Raw genomic sequence first — 18,922 nt, forward strand, 5'->3', positions numbered from 1 at the left:
CCAATAATGCTGTGGTTCTCGCAGACTCATAGAGATACTGCCTTGGCAGTCTTGCATAAGATCTAGAAGAATTCTCTGGATTACCAAGCAGAGACTCGTGTTCTTTTCCCTCACTTTCCCGCAAATGGAGTCTCTCTCTGTCTGCTGAGTTCCCTGAAACTGGGGGTAGGGAACACAGGCTACCACAACTGGGACTGCACCGATTCAGACTTGAAAACAGCATAGCACTGGGTTTCACCCAAGGCCCCCTGTAATCACTACCTGGCTACTGCCTATGATCACTCAAAGCCCTAGGGCTCTATGATTAGCAGGCAGCGAAGCCAGCCAAGTTTGTGTCCCTTCTTTAAGGGTGGTAAGTTCCCCCAGGCCCCAGTTGGGTCCAAAGATGCTGTCTGGGAGCCAGGGATTAGAGTCAAAAACCTTAGAAATTTACCTGATGTTCTATTCTACTGTGGCTAAGCTGGCACTCAAACCACAATACAAAGCCTTTTCCACTCTTCTCTCTCCTTTTCACAGAAAGAGGAGCCTCTCCCTGTGGCTGCCACCACCACCAGCCCATGGTGGAGTTCTGCCAGAGCACTGCTGATGTTCACTTAGAGCCTAAGGGCTCTTCAGTCAGCTTGTGATGAATGCTTCCAGGCCTGGGACTCACCCTTCAGGGTGGTGGGCTCCCCTTCTTTTACAAGGCAGGTCCAGAAATGGCCATCCAAGAGCCTAGGCCTGGAATCGGGGACCCCAAGAGTCTGCTGGTGCTCTACTCCCCAGTGGCCAAGCCGGTGCCTAAGGTGCAAGACAAAGTCCCCTTTACTTCTCTCTCTGCTTTTCTCAAACAGAAGGAGTCTTTCGCTGTAGTCACCACAGCTGAGAATGTGCTAAATCACACCTAAAGCCAACACATCTCAGAGCCCAAGGTCCATGGTGTACTACCTGGGTATTGCTGTTTGTTATCCAGGGCCTAAGGACTCCTTAGTCAGCAGGTGATGAATCCTGCCAGGACTGGGCCCTTCCCTTCAAGGCAGCAGGTTTCATTCCGGCCCAGGGTGTGTCTAGAAATGTAATCCACTAGCTAGGGCCTGGAAAGAGGGGCCTCATGACTCTGCCTGATGCCCTGTCTCACTGTGGCTGGGCTGGTATCCAAGATGCAAGACAAAGTCCTCTTTACTCTTTGCTCTCCTTTCCTCAAGCAGAAGGATGGAGTCACTTTCATCTCTGTGAGCTGCACTGCCTGGGGTTGAGGCAGGAGTGGTGCAAGCACTCCCTTGGCCTCGCTGTCTGGTATTGCTCTAGGCCATTTATCTGACAAGTTCCCAGGATCTAAGCCCAGCCCAGCACTAGGAGTTGCCTAGGGATTACAATCCTTGTGCCCTAGATCACTTTTCAAGTTTACCTAGGACATCAGAACACTTATGGCCCACAGTGGCAAGGCCTTCAGAGAAACTCAAGTTTCTATCACTGGAATGGGTGAATCCCCTCTGGCTAGGTCTGCTCTGAAAGCCTCCTCCATGTGTGGGCGCTAGCTGAGCCCAGCACAGCTTTGCTCTCTACTCCCAGGGCAGCACTGAGTTCAGTGTAAAGTCCCCCAGTTGTCCCTCCCCCAAGTGCACAGATTCTCTCTCTGAGCCCCCAGTCACTGCTGGGATATGGAGGAGTGGTAGTTTTGGCTCTTCAAGACTGTCTCTTCTAGCCTCTTTCAGAAATATGGAGTTGAAACTAGGTACTGTGATTGCTCACCTGATTTGGGTTCTTATGAGGATGGTGCTCTTGCGTGTAGTTAGAATTTGATGTTCCTGCTTGGGGAATGAGTGGTGCAGGCTTTTATTGGGTCATCGCACTTTGCCCTCCAAAAAATGTATTAAATGACAATAAATAATGATTTCATGTTTTAGCAAGGAGTTTAACCCTTTTTCATGCCAACAGAATCTCTCAGATTGGAGGACTGAGTTCAATATGAGTGAACAATATGCCATGACTACCATGAAAAGCACGTGTAAACTGAGGTTGCATTAGTAGAAACCTGAGTCCCAAATATGGGATGAAATAGACCTCTTCTTTAAGCAACTAATAAGACTATATCTTCAGTATCTTTTTATCTTCTTCAACTTTCATAGGACAATGTGAAGGAAGAGTATATCCAAAGGGATGTGACTAGCATGGTGAAAGGACTTGCACTTATGCCACTTAAGTTGTGATAGAAACGGAACCCCTACCTTTCACTACATATAGAAATTAACTCGAGATGGATTAAAAACTTAAATGTAAGACCTCAAACTATAAAATCCTACAACAAAACCTAAAAAATACTTGTGTGGACATCAGCCTAGGCAAAGAGTTTATGACTAAGTCCTCAAAAGCAATTGTAACAAAAACAAAAATTGACAATTTGGACTTAATTAAACTAAAGACCTTCTGCACAGCAAAAGAACTATCAACAGAGTAAAGAATCTACAGAATGGGAGAAAATATTTGCAAACTATGCAGCTGACAAAGGTCTAATATTCAGAATCTATAAGGAACTTAAACAAATCAACAAGAAAAAATCAAATAACCCCATTAAAAAGTGGGCAAAGGACATGAACAGACGCTTCTCGAAAGAAGATATACAAGTGGCCAACAAACATATGAAAAAATGGTCAGCATTACTAATCATCAGAGAAATGCAAATCAAAACCACAATGAGATACCATCTCATACCAGTCAGAATGGCTATTGTTAAAAAGTCGAAAACAACAGATGCTGGTGAGGCTGCAGAGAAAAGAGAATGCTTATACATTGTTGGTGGGCATGTAAATTAGTTCAGCCACTGTGGAAAGCAATTTGAAGGTTTCTCAAAAAACTAAAAATAGAACTACCATTTAACCCAGCAGTCCCATTACTGGGTATATACTCAAAGGAAAATAAATTGTTCTACCAAAAAGACACTTGCACGGGTATGTACTTTAATTAAGGCACTATTCACAATAGCAAAGACATGCAATCAACCTAGGTGCCTATAAATGGTGGACTGGATAAATAAAATGTGGTACATATACACCACGGAATACTATGCATCCATAAGAAAGAATGAAATCATGTCCTTTGCAGCAATATGGATGCATCTGGAGGCCACCATTCTAAGTGAATTAATGCAGAAAAAGAAAACCAAAATTTGCATGTTGTCACTTATAACCGGGAGCTAAATGCTGGGTACACACAGACATAAAGACAGAGATTGGGGTCCCTAAAAGGAGGGTGTAGGCCAGGGATGGTGGCTCACACCTATAATCTGAGTATTTTGGGAGGCCAACTTGGGTGGATCACCTGAGGTCAGGAGTTTGAGACCAGCCTGGCCAACATGGCAAAACTCTGTCTCTACTAAAAATATAAATATTAGCTGGGCGTGGTGGTGTGCGCTTGTAGTCCCAGCTACTTGGGAGGCTGAGGCAGGAGAATCGCTTGAACTCGGGAGGCAGAGGTTGCAGTGAGCTGAGATCACACCATTGCACTCCAGCCTGGGCGACAGAGTGAGACTCCGTCTCAAAAAAAAAAAAAAAAAAAAAAAGGAAAGGGAGGGGGTAGGGCAAGGGCTGATAAACTTCCTGTTGGGTATATCTTCACTATCTGGGTCATGGGATCACTAGAAGTGGAACCTCAGCGTCATGCAATATACCCTGTAACAAACATGCACATGTACCCCCTGAATCTAAAATGAAAATAAACATTTTTAGAAAAGAAGAACTGGAAGTATTTAGCCCAGAGAAAACAGTACTTGGTCTGGACATGGGCTAAATATTCCCAGCAATTTGAAACACAACTTATAGTCACTCTTTAAAAAACACAAGTAGAATATATTGTCTGTAATGCTTTGTAATCTACTTTTTGTCTTAACCCTTTCAATGAATTTATACTCTTGGAAATATGCACATTATTAAGTTATTTTTCCCCATTATTTAGTAAAGTATATTTAGCCTTTCATTTTTTCTTCACTCTACTCTAGTGCTCACCATATTAAATAGTGCTATATTGTTAATTCAGATTCAAAGAATGCATACAATTTCAGGGACACTGTATTTTTGAACTTACTTACCTAAATTGTGATGTACTCACAATTAAAATAGTTAATACCATAAAACACACACTATCTCTTCGATATATGGGATATTAAGTCATGTTACTGTGGTCGTTTATTTATTAGCTACCCAGTGCTTTTCCATTTTGCTATGTACATTATTTCTCAAATATCCCTGGTTAAAGCAGCCATAATTGTGCTAAACTGTATTTGATAATTAAAGCATCTGGGAAACATCTTAATGAAAGCTCAAAACTCCCTTTGTACTAGAAAATTAGCACTCTCTAAGGCCTAATAAGCATGGTTAAGAATACCTGCGATGCCAAAAACTCTGAAAAGTACTCAAAACCCCTGTGCCATCAACTAATAGGATATTGTAACTTTAGAGAAAAAAAGTAAAGACTACTTGAAAGTGATCAAAATAGCGGTTATTTTCAGCAGTGCAAAAAATAATTTAATAGACACAGAAAGCTGGTTTTCTGAAAATGACTTTGCTGTAGGTGTAATTAGGAAAGATATAAAGCATATCATTGGAAAAAACTATACTAGAATTATAGTTAAATTTCATAATCATATAGAAACAATAAAACAAAGTTAAATTGCCCAAAATCATCTTAAATATTTATTACATTTATGACTAATTTATAATACTGTATTCAGAGAACTGTTATGATTTCCATTTTTAATAAGAATTTTCCTTTCTATTCCCAGACAGTCCCACTTGGTTAGCTATATTTCCATGAAGCTTATTACAGCATTTTCTTTTAAAGATGGAACATTTTACATAATTTTTCAATATATCAAACTCTTTTAAAGCATAGTTCAAAGTATTTATAATGAAAGGACACAAAAGCATATTTCTTGTGGTTTGTTAAGCACATTTACTTTCATTAGAGCTACCTAAAAGTATCTTTACATTTTCTAGAAAAGCATTTTTAAAAAAAGCTTTGGTATTTATAAATGTTCATACATTTTGGTGTAAAATTATAAAAGTATATTTTGGAAATAGTCCAGGAAAAACTAATTTTCATGTTCTTTTATAAATCATAAGTGAATTATCTTTTATTTGGTATCATCTTATGTCAATCAAATGCTAGACTGTCCATAATGAGGCCCAAGACTCAAAAGCTTAAAATGATTTTAACCTATTCTAAACAAAAGGCTTACATAAGTTCTCTAAGTTGTAAACCTCTGTCTCTATAAATTTGATTCAGAAATCATGATACAGATTTTTTGGTACAGTTGACCCTCGAATAACACAGGTTTGGACTACATGGGTTGTGTGGGTCCACTTATATGGGATTCTTTTTCATCCAAATGCAGATGAAAAATACAGTATTCTAGGGATGCAAACCCACGTATATGGACGGTTGACTTTTGCTATACAGAAGTTCTGCAGGGCTGACTGTGGGCTTGAGCGTGCTCAGATTTTGTTACACATAGGGGTCCTGGAACCCATCCCTCGTTTATATTGAGGGGTGGCTCTACTTCTAAACTGTGGCATTGCAGAGAAATTCAGACATATTAAATGAAGTTCAGCTTTATTGTAGCTGTAACCATTGAAATTTGTCCTAAAGGTGGAGTTGGAGTTGACTCCTGGATGTAGGAGAGAGAACTCCCAGGCAGAGGGAATAGTATGTTAAAGCACATGCTTAGAGAAGAGTTAGAATTTTGTTTTGGCTGAATTGCAGATTTTATCTGTTAGGTAGAATGGGAAAAAATGAGGTTGGATAAGCAGGTTGGGGACAGATTTTAAAGTGTTTACCATTTACTAATGGCAAGGATTTTGTGCCCATGGAAAGGCTTTTTTTTCTTCTTACTTTTTAGAAGAGGCATTACATGCTCAATTTTTACTCAAAGAAGGTAACTCAAGCAATGGTACTGACAGTGAAGATTAGAGGTAGGAAAGACTGAAGATAGGATATTGGGAGATTTTGATGAGACTGATTATCTTAATCATTAATTTATTCAACATACATCAGAGCACGCATTATGTGTCAGGTATCTGCTAGCTGGTGGAGATTACAACGGAGAATAAAATAGGAATGTTTTGAGTCTAATGAATGAGAATATCCATGAGAACTTATACTTGCTTTGCAGCCACATCAAATGCCAAGTCTTCCTTTAAGCAACATCCTTCCCCAGTTGGGATTAATTTCTCCTTATTTTGTGTTTCCAAAATAAAATAAGGGCTTGGTTTATGCTTCTGTTACAGGATGTTTTACATCATATTTGAGCCTATTTTATAGACATACACACACACACACACACACGCACACACACACACAAAACGTGTCTTTCTTGTCAACTAAATTGATCTCCTGGGTAAAAAGAATTACATCATATTTATTCTTGCAGTTACCTAACACAGAGAAGGTATAACATGAAAATTGGTTAGAATTCTTTGCCATCAGTTTCCTGTTTTGGGCTCTCACACTGGTCAGTGTGAGATAAATTTAATTTAAAGAACCAAATAAATAAATGTAGTTCTTTAAAAGTTGTTATTCAAGTTTTGTTCCTATTACTATGCCCCACTTCCGTAAGTGTATGACATTTTGCAGCAGTTTTAAATTATTTGTATATAAGTTACAAATTTTGAGGACTAGCATAATTAATTTACAAATTTACAAGTGTTTTGAGGTCCAGGGCAAAAAAAGTTATATTGACTTTAGCCTAAGCTAAAATCATTTTTACAACACTAACAATTACTTTTGATAAATTGTTACTAATCTTATATTTTAAGTTTTGATATAGTAAAAATATTACAAATATATCATGTTATTGTTGATAAAAATACTGTTAAAGTTACTATAAATTTTCTCTAACTATGATGACAAATGCTGTGGCTGATATTTTGCAATGTTATGTCCTATAGATCCATACTCCTTTCCAATTTTCGGAGTTAATTGCTCTTCGTCTGCATCACACTATTATGCTAGTGTTTTTTGAGCTGCAGATGTGATAATGAATGGCTAAAAGGGAGAATTGCTCATTTTATTTTTATTTTTATTTTTTTGAGACGGAGTCTTGCTCTGTCGCCCAGGCTGGAGTACAGTGGTATGATCTTGGCTCACTGCAACCTCCGCCTCCCGGGCTCATGTGATTCTCCTGCCTCAGCCTCCTGAGTAGCTGAGACTACAGGCGTGTGCCACCACACCCGGCTAATTTTTGTAGTTTTAGTAGAGACGGGGTTTCGAAATGTTGGCCAGGCTGTTCTCGAACTTCTGACCTCAAGTGATCCGCCTGCCTTGACCTCCCAAAGTGCTGGGATTACAGGTGTGAGCCAACATGCCTGGCCAGCTCATTTTAAAAGATGAGAAAGAACGGTTTGAGAGAACCAAGATGATTATAGAAGGACATAGGATCTGTACAGACCTAAGTTGCTCCTGTCCATGTCCCTGTCTTTGTCATCCAGTCGGAATGAGAACAACCGAAATATTTTCCCCAAATATCACTCTTTTGGTCTGTTTGCATGAGACTTCTAATAAATCTGTCTAAAAAATTGTGTGACCTCAACATAGTTGAAAAATGTTCTAAACTTTTAAATTGGGGTTTCAGAATCTAGATTTATTTATTGATGTTTTTTAAGATGGAGTCTCACTCTGTTGCCCAGGCTGCAGTGCAGTGGCATGATCTCAGCTCACTGCAGCCTCCGCCTCCTGGCTGCAAGTGATTCTTCTGCCTCAGCCTCCCGAGTAGCTGGGATTACAGGGACGCATCACCACGCCCAGCTAATTTTTGTATTTTTAGTAGAGACAGGGTTTCACCATGTTGGCCAGGCTGGTCTTGAACTCCTGACCTCAGATGATCCACCTGCCTCAGCCTCCCAAAGTGCTGGGATTACAGGAGTGAGCCACCGCGCCCAGCCTGACTTGCTTTTCTATTTAAAGCAAATAAATCATGTCAAAATTACATTGAATGGGACAGTGATTAGATTTCTTTCCTTTGGCTGCTGCTGGGAGTGGAAATGATCTTGGGTAAGGGAGGAGGGAGGAACAGGGAGTAGAACAATAGTCATCTCTTGAAAATAGAGACTTCAATGTGCGATTAATCTTGTAAGTCGACTTAGTTTGGGATTCCCAGAAGCAGATTCTGAGATGAAGATTCTTGAGCGAGTGATTTATTATTGAAGTCTTCCCCAGGGAAATTGATAAGGGAAGCAAGACTGGTAAGGAGAAAAGGAGCCGAGCAAGGCTGCAATATCAAGGAAAGTCCCTTTAAGGGTAGCAAACATCCTGGAGAAAGTCTTAGGTTAAGAGTTTTGGAGGCAAAAGCATGACTCAATTGGGAGAGGGCTGCTCAGAAAGGATTTTTTAAAAATCTGAGAGGATTTGGGCAAAGCAGTGACTGTGTCTGTTACACAATGTTTCAGAAAGTTTTTCTTTGCAAGGCATGTCAAAGTAAAGAGATAATAGATTCTTGCATAAGCCGGTTCTAAATGAAGAGATTATTTTCAATGACTAAGATCTAAGTTGAGGCCACTGGACTAAGCTTTGGAGTTACCACAAAAAATGAGAATCAGAGCTTGAAGATAATGCAACTTATGGCTGTGTAGGGACTGAAAAAGCTAAGGTCTGAACGAGGAAGCTGCATTTTTTATTAAAAGAGATGAAAGAAACATGAGAGAATTACACTGATTATTAGGAAACTGTGCATGAGTAAATTACAGTGACAGATTAATTGAGACTGAAAGGCTTAGAAGATAAATAATCTAAATTAGTGGAAGGTTAGAATAAGGATGGATCTTTTTCTGAATTGAATGTTTTATATATTTTATTCGGATGAACCACAAATTAAAATTAAAATACTATCAACATTATTTAACTGCCCAGCAAAGTCAATATTACATCTAAGTGAAGAAAGTGTTCTCAGAGAGGTTTCATTTTAAAGAATGACACTTGAGAGTGGCTAGACAGTCTCTGTGGAAAAGGTGGAAGAGAAAATCATGTGCTGTTTTTTGCCAAGTAGGTGTGTAGGTCATGCACAGGGATCCAGACATCTGGCTGAGATCCCTGCGCATGAGTTAGTCAATACTAGGTCACTGAAGACAAAACAACTAATGCAAATTGTAGGCTTGCTATATTTTTTTTTCAGTGTCATATATACAAAGAAGCACTATGGATTCTGGGAGAAACAGTCTCAAAAGCATCTCAAGGAAGCCTCTCCAATACAAGCATCAGGATTACATATGTCTATTTCATGTAAAATAATGTTAGGGAGATAGCAATAGTAGATGGAGTAGATAATGTGTCTTGACTTATTGATTTTGGACAAAAAATATTTAAAAATTCATCTTAGACTGGCAGTATATTGTCAATGCCTCTAAACTACTTTGTGCTATGTGAGTGAGTAATGCTGGCAAATATCTGTAATTTAAGTGTTTTATTCCAATTTTGACATGATTTTTATGCCAGAGAGCTTTGTGGGTAAGAAGCCTTTTAAAACTATTTCCCACATGAACTCTAATTTTCTTTTGGAATACATCATCTCATTAATTAAGAGGTTGAAGTCTCATTACTTCATGTCTGTCTTCATGGGATTATGTAAACAGCAACGCTGTCATTACCAAATCATATGCTATTTTTATTTTTCTAAAGATCTAGAGCTCACAGTCATTATTTAAATAGAACATTACAGAAAAGAAAAAGCAATTTGGAGTGGCCTATTCTTAGCTATGTATTGAATAGATCTATTTTTCTATTAGTATCTGTTTCAATTTATTTTTCTTGGTTTTGGTCATAGTTCAGTAATATTCAAGAGAAAGTATTATATGGTAGCTAATGTGATATAGAAGACCCATTCCTTACATTGCCATATTTATCAGCCAAAAAAAAAAAAAACTACTTCCCTTAGAAATACATTATAAATTAAAATAACAGATAACATGGGCTGTTTTTGACGGGAATATATTTTAGCTTCTGATCATTAGCTTTAGTAATCATTAGCTTAGTTAATGAAAAATAAAATATTTATAATATTAAAAATATGAGAAGCTAAACTATGAGCAACTAACAAATCAAAACTACATGTTCTTCTGAATTCCTGACTCCCCCACAAATAGTTCCAAATCACTATAGTATTCATATAGCCCTATAATAACCTTTATGGATAAACAGTGAATTCCATGTTCAATGTAAAATAACATAGAAATTTAGAGTTTTAATTGCAATGTCCTATGTAAACTTTAAAAGGTTCCAAAGCAATTTTCATAAGTGGGATTCCATTTTCCACAGCCAAAATACTATACTGACACTGACCCTAATGCACTGTTACCTATGCATGTGTGTGCCATTTATTTTTAATTACAAAATTTATCCCCTTGATTAAATTTATTGTATGCCTTGCAATATATCAAAATGATAGATTAAATGTATAAATAAATTATTACTTATTTATAATAAAATTGAAGCTTGTCCTTGGAATCATTTTCTTGTAGTTCCATATAGCTAAAATAGGGCTTTGATTTCAACCTTGCCCCTGATGAGCTGTGTGATGAAATCTTCGGCAAGTTACTCAACCTAAGCCTCAGTTTCCCCATCTGCAAATCAGGGAAAATAATATATGCTTTAGACTATTATTTTGAGAACTAAATGAAATCATGTATACAAATTGTCAAATAGGGCACAGCATACTTAGTACCTTATCATTGTTTAGTGTTGTTATTTTGTATCTACAGTGTTTTTGGAAAATAGCATGATTAATCAATTGACTGGAAGACGCACAGTCTAACAGACAATATATAGACCATTTATATTGGCCATGAAAGTGTCCATAATGGCTGACTTCACTGGCTTTAATGTGTAAAATCTGGTGACTCCCATGGTTTTTAAGATATGGCTTAAAGTAGATATCAGTTTCTTTACATTGGTCAACTATAATTTGTTCATAGATTGCACATGTAGTAAGTAATATTTTGAGATATTAACTGTGGGGTTTTTTTCCCTCCCTCTGCTTCCTTGCATTTGTTACCTTTTACTCATCATTTAGGTAACAGTGCCTAGCAGGCCCAGATCAGGACAGATACTACTGAGAATTCAGAAGTAATTTGTTTGCTTTGAGTTTCATATGAGGCTTTTTAAAAAGTCCACAGTAGAAACAGCATTCTTGAAATTATAGCTTTCCTTTACAGAAGACTCAGTATTTTGAGAGTTGACATTTTGCTGAGCCATTAAAAGCAGGAGAACCTTGGAAGAATCCATTTATACTGAAATCAAGGAGTGGGGAAGAATGCATGGATAGAATAACAGGTCCCAAAGAGACAAAATTTGACCAGCATACAGACAGAAAATGAAATAGGGCTAGAAGAGGTCTTGTGATTGGACAATGAAGCTGACCGCATTGACTAAACAATTGCAGGTACACCACAGACTCACGATGATCCTAAACACCAGGAAGAATGGATTAGATCTCTGCAGAGGCCAGTGAGATCAGAAAATGACATTTGGTGCAGAGCAGTGTCCCTGATGACACAACAAGTCCACCAGGAACTTAGAACACTTCCATGGAGAAAAAAAATGAAGAAGAGGAGAATTTTGAACTGAATATTTACCTCAAAGAGACTGAGCTTTAAAACAGAAGCATGTGTGTGAAACGCCACTAAGCAAAAGAGCTCATATTCTAAGCTAGGTTCAATTATACAGAACTAAAATTAAAAATAACTTCAATTTTCTAATATTAGAGTTTATGATTATGTTGAAATATCATATCCACTAAATCATCAGGCTTTGGATACCTCAAATTTTAGTTTTTAATTAATCTGAAATTCTCTATTATCTGAAATAGTTTCCAAGATAAGAAAGAACAGAGATATAGACCAATGGAACAGAGCCCTCAGAAATAATGCCACATATCTACAACTATCTGATCTTTGACAAACCTGGCAAAAACAAGAAATGAGGAAAGGATTCCCTATTTAATAAATAGTGCTGGGAAAACTGGCTAGCCATATGTAGAAAGCTGAAACTGCATCCCTTCCTTACACCTTACACAAAAATTAATTCAAGACAGATTAAAGACTTAAAGGTCAGACCTAAAACCATAAAAACCCTAGAAGAAAACCGAGGCAATACCATTCAGGACATAGGCATGGGCAAGGACTTCATGTCTAAAACACCAAAAGCAATGGCAACAAAGGCCAAAATTGACAAATTAGATCTAATTAAACTAAAGAGCTTCTGCACAGCAAAAGAAACTACCATCAGAGTGGACAGGCAACCTACAGAATGGGAGAAAATTTTTGCAATCTACTCATCTGACAAAGGGCTAATATCCGGAATCTACAATGAACTCCAACAAATTTATAAGAAAAAAAACAAACAACCCCATCAAAAAGTGGGCAAAGGATATGAACAGACACTTCTCAAAAGAAGACATTTATGCAGCCAAAAGACACATGAAAAAATGCTCATCATCACTGGCCATCAGAGGAATGCAAGTCAAAAACCACAATGAGATACCATCTCACACCAGTTAGAATGGCGATCATTAAAAAGTCAGGAAACAACAGGTGCTGGAGAGGATGTGGAGAAATAGGAACACTTTTACACTGTTGGTGGGACTGTAAACTAGTTCAACCATTGTGGAAGTCAGTGTGGCGATTCCTCAGGGATCTAGAACTAGAAATACCATTTGACCCAGCCATCCCATTACTGGGTATATACCCAAAGGACTATACATCATGCTGCTATAAAGACACATGCACACGTGTGTTTATTGTGGCACTATTCACAATAGCAAAGACTTGGAACCAACCCAAATGTCCAACAATCATAGACTGGATTAAGAAAATGTGGCACATATACACCATGGAATACTATGCAGCCATAAAAAAGGATGAGTTCATGTCCTTTGTAGGGACATGGATGAAGCTGGAAACCATCATTCTCAGCAAACTATTGCAAGGACAAAAAACCAAACACTGCATGTTCTCACTCATAGGTGGGAATTGAACAATGAGAACACATGGACACAGGAAGGGGAACATCACACACTGGGGCCTGTTGTGGGGTGGGGGGGAGTAGGGAGGGATAGCATTAGGAGATATACCTAATGTTAAATGAGGAGTTAATGGGTGCAGCACACCAACATGGCACATGTATACATATGTAACAAACCTGCACGTTGTGCACATGTACCCTAAAAATTAAAGTATAATAAAAAAAAGAAAGAACAAGGAAAAAAAGTTTCTTGTTCAAATAATTTTTGATTGTCATTAAAATGTAAAATAGGTATATGTATTATTAAGGATATTTTAGAAAACTACATTAAAACTTACTTTTACAAATAGAGCACATTATCTTAAGCAGATTACACCTATTTTCTTCATATCTGAATTTAAAAACAAACTTTTGAATCTATAACTCAAGGTGTTATCATTTACAAATATTTGTTATCCCAATATAAACTTTAAAACACTTTAGAAAACTAGAATTTTTTATAAGCGATAACTAAACTTAGAAAATATAATAACTTTTTAATATGCAAGTTACATTAAAATATACTTATATAATCAGCATTTGGTTCTGGCTTATCTTCAGCCGAGTATAGTGTGTACTCCCCACAATCTGTAGGTTTCACCATTTTCATTGTAGCTGTGTTTCTGAGTCATGGACCAAAGCTGATTGTGTTACAGGATAAGCTGTTTGAAGTGTTAGCCACAGTAAGCCATGCTAAGCCATAATAAAACTATGACTGTTAGACATAACAAGATTATTAATATCAGGTTTTATATCAGCTCCACATACTGAATTTTAGGCACATAGAAAGGTAAGGAGAAAATGGATTTTAAATATTTTTTGATGCTGTTTGAAATTATTTAATCCTACAAATGAATATTTTAAAACCGTATCTTTCTATTTGTTTTTGTTTCTAAGTATTTGACTCAATGGAACCATGGAAAGGGGGAGCACTTTTATCTTGAAAGGGACAAGTTAACATTTGATTTATTGACATTTTGCCTTTCAGTGAGAAAAAATATGTTAGTCTATAGTGAGTAATACTCTTAAGAGTTACATGATGTTATAACTTTAGTCACAGAAGATGAATAATTTATAGAAAGAAAAGTGAACAAAATATTTTATTCATTGTATCACTCTAAAATATGTTATTTTATAACAAAGAAAAATGATTGTTACCTTCTGGAGAAAAGAGAAAATGGAGTAAAATATTTGAAGCATTGAACATACAAAAACATTATTATAAATATCAATATTTATGGGCTACTGTGAAGGCAGTTGTAAAAAAACAAGCTCCAGTAAAAAGTTTGAAACAGACAAACATTTTAAAATATCTTAACAATTTAAATCATTGAAAATTTGAGTGTTTTTTCCATTCTAAATTTTTACTTCATAGGGTAGTGAATGCAACATAAACAGGTATTCATGAGTATAATACATTTTACACACTCCAAATAGTCACAGAGACTCTTGCATTATTTTCCCGTAGACATTCCTATTGTCTGTCTACTGCTATCAAGTGTAGGGTTAGAAGGCATTTTAACAAATGGATGACTGATTTTAAAAAAACAATAACCAAAGACATCTGTCATTAAGACAGGCCTCTAATAGTGGATGCTTGTTATTAAGAATCCAAAAGATTTTCTTAATGTTCTGTCCCGTAATTTTTGTTGTCATGGTCTGTGTTCCACGTTGCCCTATGGCAATGTTACTCTTGCATTCCAATGCATTTTCTTAATTCGGCTGCAGTTTTTTCCAATTGTTGAATGTTCCATTGCCACTGTCGTCTATTTGACTGAAGCTTGTACACCTGACAATGCAAACGCTTAAGAATTGCATCATATCTCTTATGTTGTACCTATCAAAAGAAGAGCACACATCAACAGGGCTTGTGAAGTATAAATAGTAAACAGCCATAAATAATATTTTGACTACTCTAAAGAGGAAAGCACTTAATTAGAAACTATCCACTATAAATAATTATGATAAAAATAAACAGTAATTGTATAACTGTTTATTCAACACATTACATGTTAGATACTGTGCTGAGAGCTTTCTGCATATAATTAAATTCTTACAACACCTTATGATATGGGTATTATTATCCTCATTTTTGTGTGAAGAAACCAAAGATAAAAGAGTTCAAGTAATTTAACCAAAGTTTCATAGCTAGCAAGTGATGGAGTTTGGGAGTTTAGCAGAAGTGAAGTATCCATAATGGAATACCTTCTTGTTAAGAGAGTTACCAGTGTTAAACTAAATTTGCCCTGGGGGACTCTACTTTGAGTCCCTATGTAAGGAACTACAATCTAACAGTATTTAAACTAACTGAAAGCCTAACTAGGAGTATATTTTTGTAACAATAGCTGAGACTCAGTCGACCACAGCAGCCAGCTTTGGTCAATCACAGGTAGTCCGCTGACTACACCATATTCAAATAAAACAGACATTGAGCCATTGAGACCAATCAAGCTCTTTCTGCACCTCATTTCTATTTTCTGTCCATAAATGTTTCCTGCCCACTTTGTGAAGTGGAGCTCTCTGAACCTCTGCTGGTTCTGAGGGCTGCTGCTTCTCCAATCATTCTTCTATTAAGCTCTGTTAAATTTAATTTTACTAAATTTAAATTTGTCTAAAGTTTTAAATTCATCAAATTTAATTTGTCTAAAGTTTTTCTTTTAACATCAGTTAAGAAAAATGGTTCCATTTCCCATTTCCTGTATCCAGTGATTCACTGAAACACAGATCATTTGGTCTAAAAGATCCAGGAGATCACGTAGTCCATTTCTCCGCTATTAAATAAACCATCATTTATGCTGAGCCAGACAAGGATACACTGGAAGGCAATGAAGCACAGTGGAAAGTGCTTCATTGGTCTTGGTGTCAGGCCACAAGAACACCCAATCTTTTTAAAAAACAGCTTTACGGAAATATAATTCACATACCATATAATCCATCCTTTAAAGTGTACAACTCAAGGGCTTTTAGTATATTAATAGAGTTGTACAACTGTTACCAACCACAGGTTCTTAGGCTCTCATTTAATAGAAATCGACACGAGGCTGAGCAAGTTTCCCAAACAAGGCTTTTATTGGGGGCTTATGTTTGAACACAATGGAGACAGTGCAGGAGCAAGAGTTAGCCGGCTGGCTTTCTGAGGGCAGGTCTTTGTGGTGTTTTTAGGAAAGGTGACAGGAATGTGCATGAGGTATGGGAGTGTCATTACATGCGCCGGGTGGAGCGCAGGGTGTGCAGGCACAATGAGAAATCATGCTAGCGTATACATTGCATGTCAAAATATGATGGATAAGCTCTTCCCTGGGTGAGAATTTCAGTATTATAATGAGGCATAGGGTAAAGATCAGCCATTCTTCTGGTCTTGTGCACATGCCTGCAATAAGGTTAACTCCCTTGAGCAAGATTTACAGTGGGATGCTGCTTATCTCCATTTCAAGAGATATCTTGTGGTCAGCAGGGATAACTCCAATGGATGGGGTGGTGCAAGGTCTGGTAATGGGTGGGTATGGAAAAAATGTATTAGTAGGGGTGGAGGCCAAATCATGGTGAAGGCTAAATTCCATTTCTACTCTGTTTCACAAATATCACCACAATCAATTTTAAAACATTTTCATCACCTGGTACCCGTTAGCAGTCATTCCCCATTCCCCTGTCCCCACGCTTAACCCTCAGCAACCATGAATCTAGTTTCTCCTTATATACATTTGCCTATTCTGGACATTTTATATAAATGGAATTGTACAATAGGTGGTCTTTTGTGACTGGCTTCTTTCACTTAGCATAATGGTTTTTAAAGGGTCTGTGGCATAGCATGTAACAGAACTTAATTACTTTGTATTGCCAAATAATAGCACATTATATGATATACCACATTTTATTTATCCAGTTCATGAGTTGATGAACATTTGAGTTGGTGCCACTTTCTAGCTATTATAAATAATACTGCCATGAACATTTGTGTGCAAGATTTTGTGTGAATATGTTTTCACTTCTCAGGTATACAGTGAGGAGTAGAATTACTGGGTCATATGGTAACTCCATGTTTAACCATTTCAGGAACTACTAAACTGTTTTTCAAAACGACTGTATAATTTTACATTCCATTGTAATTTTACACACCAGTAATGTGTGAGGGTTCCAGTTTCTTCACATCCTTGAAAATACTTATTATCTATGTTTTTGGTCATGGCCATTGTTAAAAGAAAAACTTCAGCCAAATTAAATTTAAAGAGTTTAATTGAGCAATGAATGATTCGCAAATTGGGCAGCCCCCAGAATCAGAGCAGATTCAGAGACTCCAGGGATGCCTCGTGGTCAGAAGAAATTTATAGACAAAAAAAGTAAATTTTGAGGTATAGGAATTGGAAATGAGGTCATAAACAACGGGATTGGTTACATCTCTGTGTTTGCCTTATTTGAACACAGTTTGAACACTCAGCAGTCTATGAGTGGTTGAAGTATGACCGCTGGGATTGTCCAACACTCAGCTGTTGTTACAGACACATACTCCTAAGTTAGGTTTTCCATCTTGTCTACCTACTAAGTTAGGTTGCAGTTCATCCACTAGGACTCAAATATAGATGTACAGAGTTCTTCCCAGGCCATATTTTGTTCGCTTTAACACCATGCTTGTGGAAGTGAAGTGGTCTCTCATTACAGTAAAACACCTACTTTTAAATGGACTGATAAAATGATAGAATAATAGGGCTGGACAAGTTATCTATTCACAGGTAGTGTGTGTAGTATTCCATTATATAAATATGCCACAATTTATTTTTATTTTTTTGATTTTATTTATTTTTTATTATACTTTAAGTTTTAGGGTACGTGTGCACAACGTGCAGGTTTGTTACATATGTATACATGTGCCATGTTGGTGTGCTGCACCCATTAACTCCTCATTTAACATTAGGTATATCTCCTAATGCTATCCCTCCCCACTCCCCCCACCCCACAACAGGCCCCAGTGTGTGATGTTCCCCTTCCTGTGTCCATGTGTTCTCATTGTTCAATTCCCACCTATGAGTGAGAACATGCGATGTTTGGTTTTTTGTCCTTGCAATAGTTTGCTGAGAATGATGGTTTCCAGCTTCATCCATGTCCCTACAAAGGACATGAACTCATCCTTTTTTATGGCTGCATAGTATTCCATGGTGTATATGTGCCACATTTTCTTAATCCAGTCTATGATTGTTGGACATTTGGGTTGGTTCCAAGTCTTTGCTATTGTGAATAGTGCTGCAATAAACACACGTGTGCATGTGTCTTTATAGCAGCATGATGTATAATCCTTTGGGTATATACCCAGTAATGGGATGGCTGGGTCAAATGGTATTTCTAGTTCTAGATCCCTGAGGAATCGCCACACTGACTTCCACAATGGTTGAACTAGTTTACAGTCCCACCAACAGTGTAAAAGTGCTCCTATTTCTCCACATCCTCTTCAGCACCTGTTCATCTCACTGGGGAGTGTTGGACAGTGGGTGCAGGACAGTGGGTGCAGTGCACCGATCACAATTTATTTTTCCATTCTCCTTTCTAGGGATATTTGTGATGTTTCTATTTAGGGGCTTTTGTCAATAAAGCTACTGTAAGAATTCATATACAAGTTTTACAACTTTTTTAAGGCATTTTTTTTCATTTTTCTTGAGTAAACACCTAGGTGGAGAATTATTTGGACATACAGCAGTATATGCTAACTTTTTAGGAAACTCTCAAACTGTTTTTCCAAAGCAGTTGCACTATTTTATAATCTCCCCAGCAGTGCATGATCTTAACAGTTGTTTCATATCCTTAGCAACACTTGGTATTAATATTCATTGAAACTTTAATCATTCTAGGGGTAAAAAGGTGTGAATAGTATCTCATTGTGGTTTTGATTCATGTTTCCTTGGTGTTAAGGGTG

The 18,922-nt window shown here is 37.3% G+C and overlaps 1 protein-coding gene across 7 annotated transcripts in view; it reads right to left on the reverse strand.

Annotated features, from left to right (window-relative positions):
- Positions 1 to 18,922, reverse strand: part of CCDC122 (coiled-coil domain containing 122) — an 85,491-nt gene that overhangs the window by 27,069 nt on the left and 39,500 nt on the right. For 4 of the 7 annotated variants that reach the window (XM_054447015.2, XM_054447013.2, XM_054447014.2 and 1 more), the window contains exon 7: positions 13,963 to 14,857. The exons of 1 other annotated variant lie outside the window; for it this stretch is intronic. In XM_054447015.2, coding sequence (XP_054302990.2) covers positions 14,708 to 14,857 — 150 coding nt within the window. In that variant the 3' untranslated portion in view covers positions 13,963 to 14,707. Of the gene's footprint in view, positions 1 to 13,962; positions 14,858 to 18,922 lie in introns of those variants that run through there. 2 more of the 7 variants (XM_054447017.2, XM_054447016.2) reach the window with 1 other exon arrangement.

Source organism: Pongo pygmaeus, chromosome 14 (assembly GCF_028885625.2).
Source record: "Pongo pygmaeus isolate AG05252 chromosome 14, NHGRI_mPonPyg2-v2.0_pri, whole genome shotgun sequence".
In the NCBI taxonomy this organism is placed as follows: domain Eukaryota; kingdom Metazoa; phylum Chordata; class Mammalia; order Primates; family Hominidae; genus Pongo; species Pongo pygmaeus.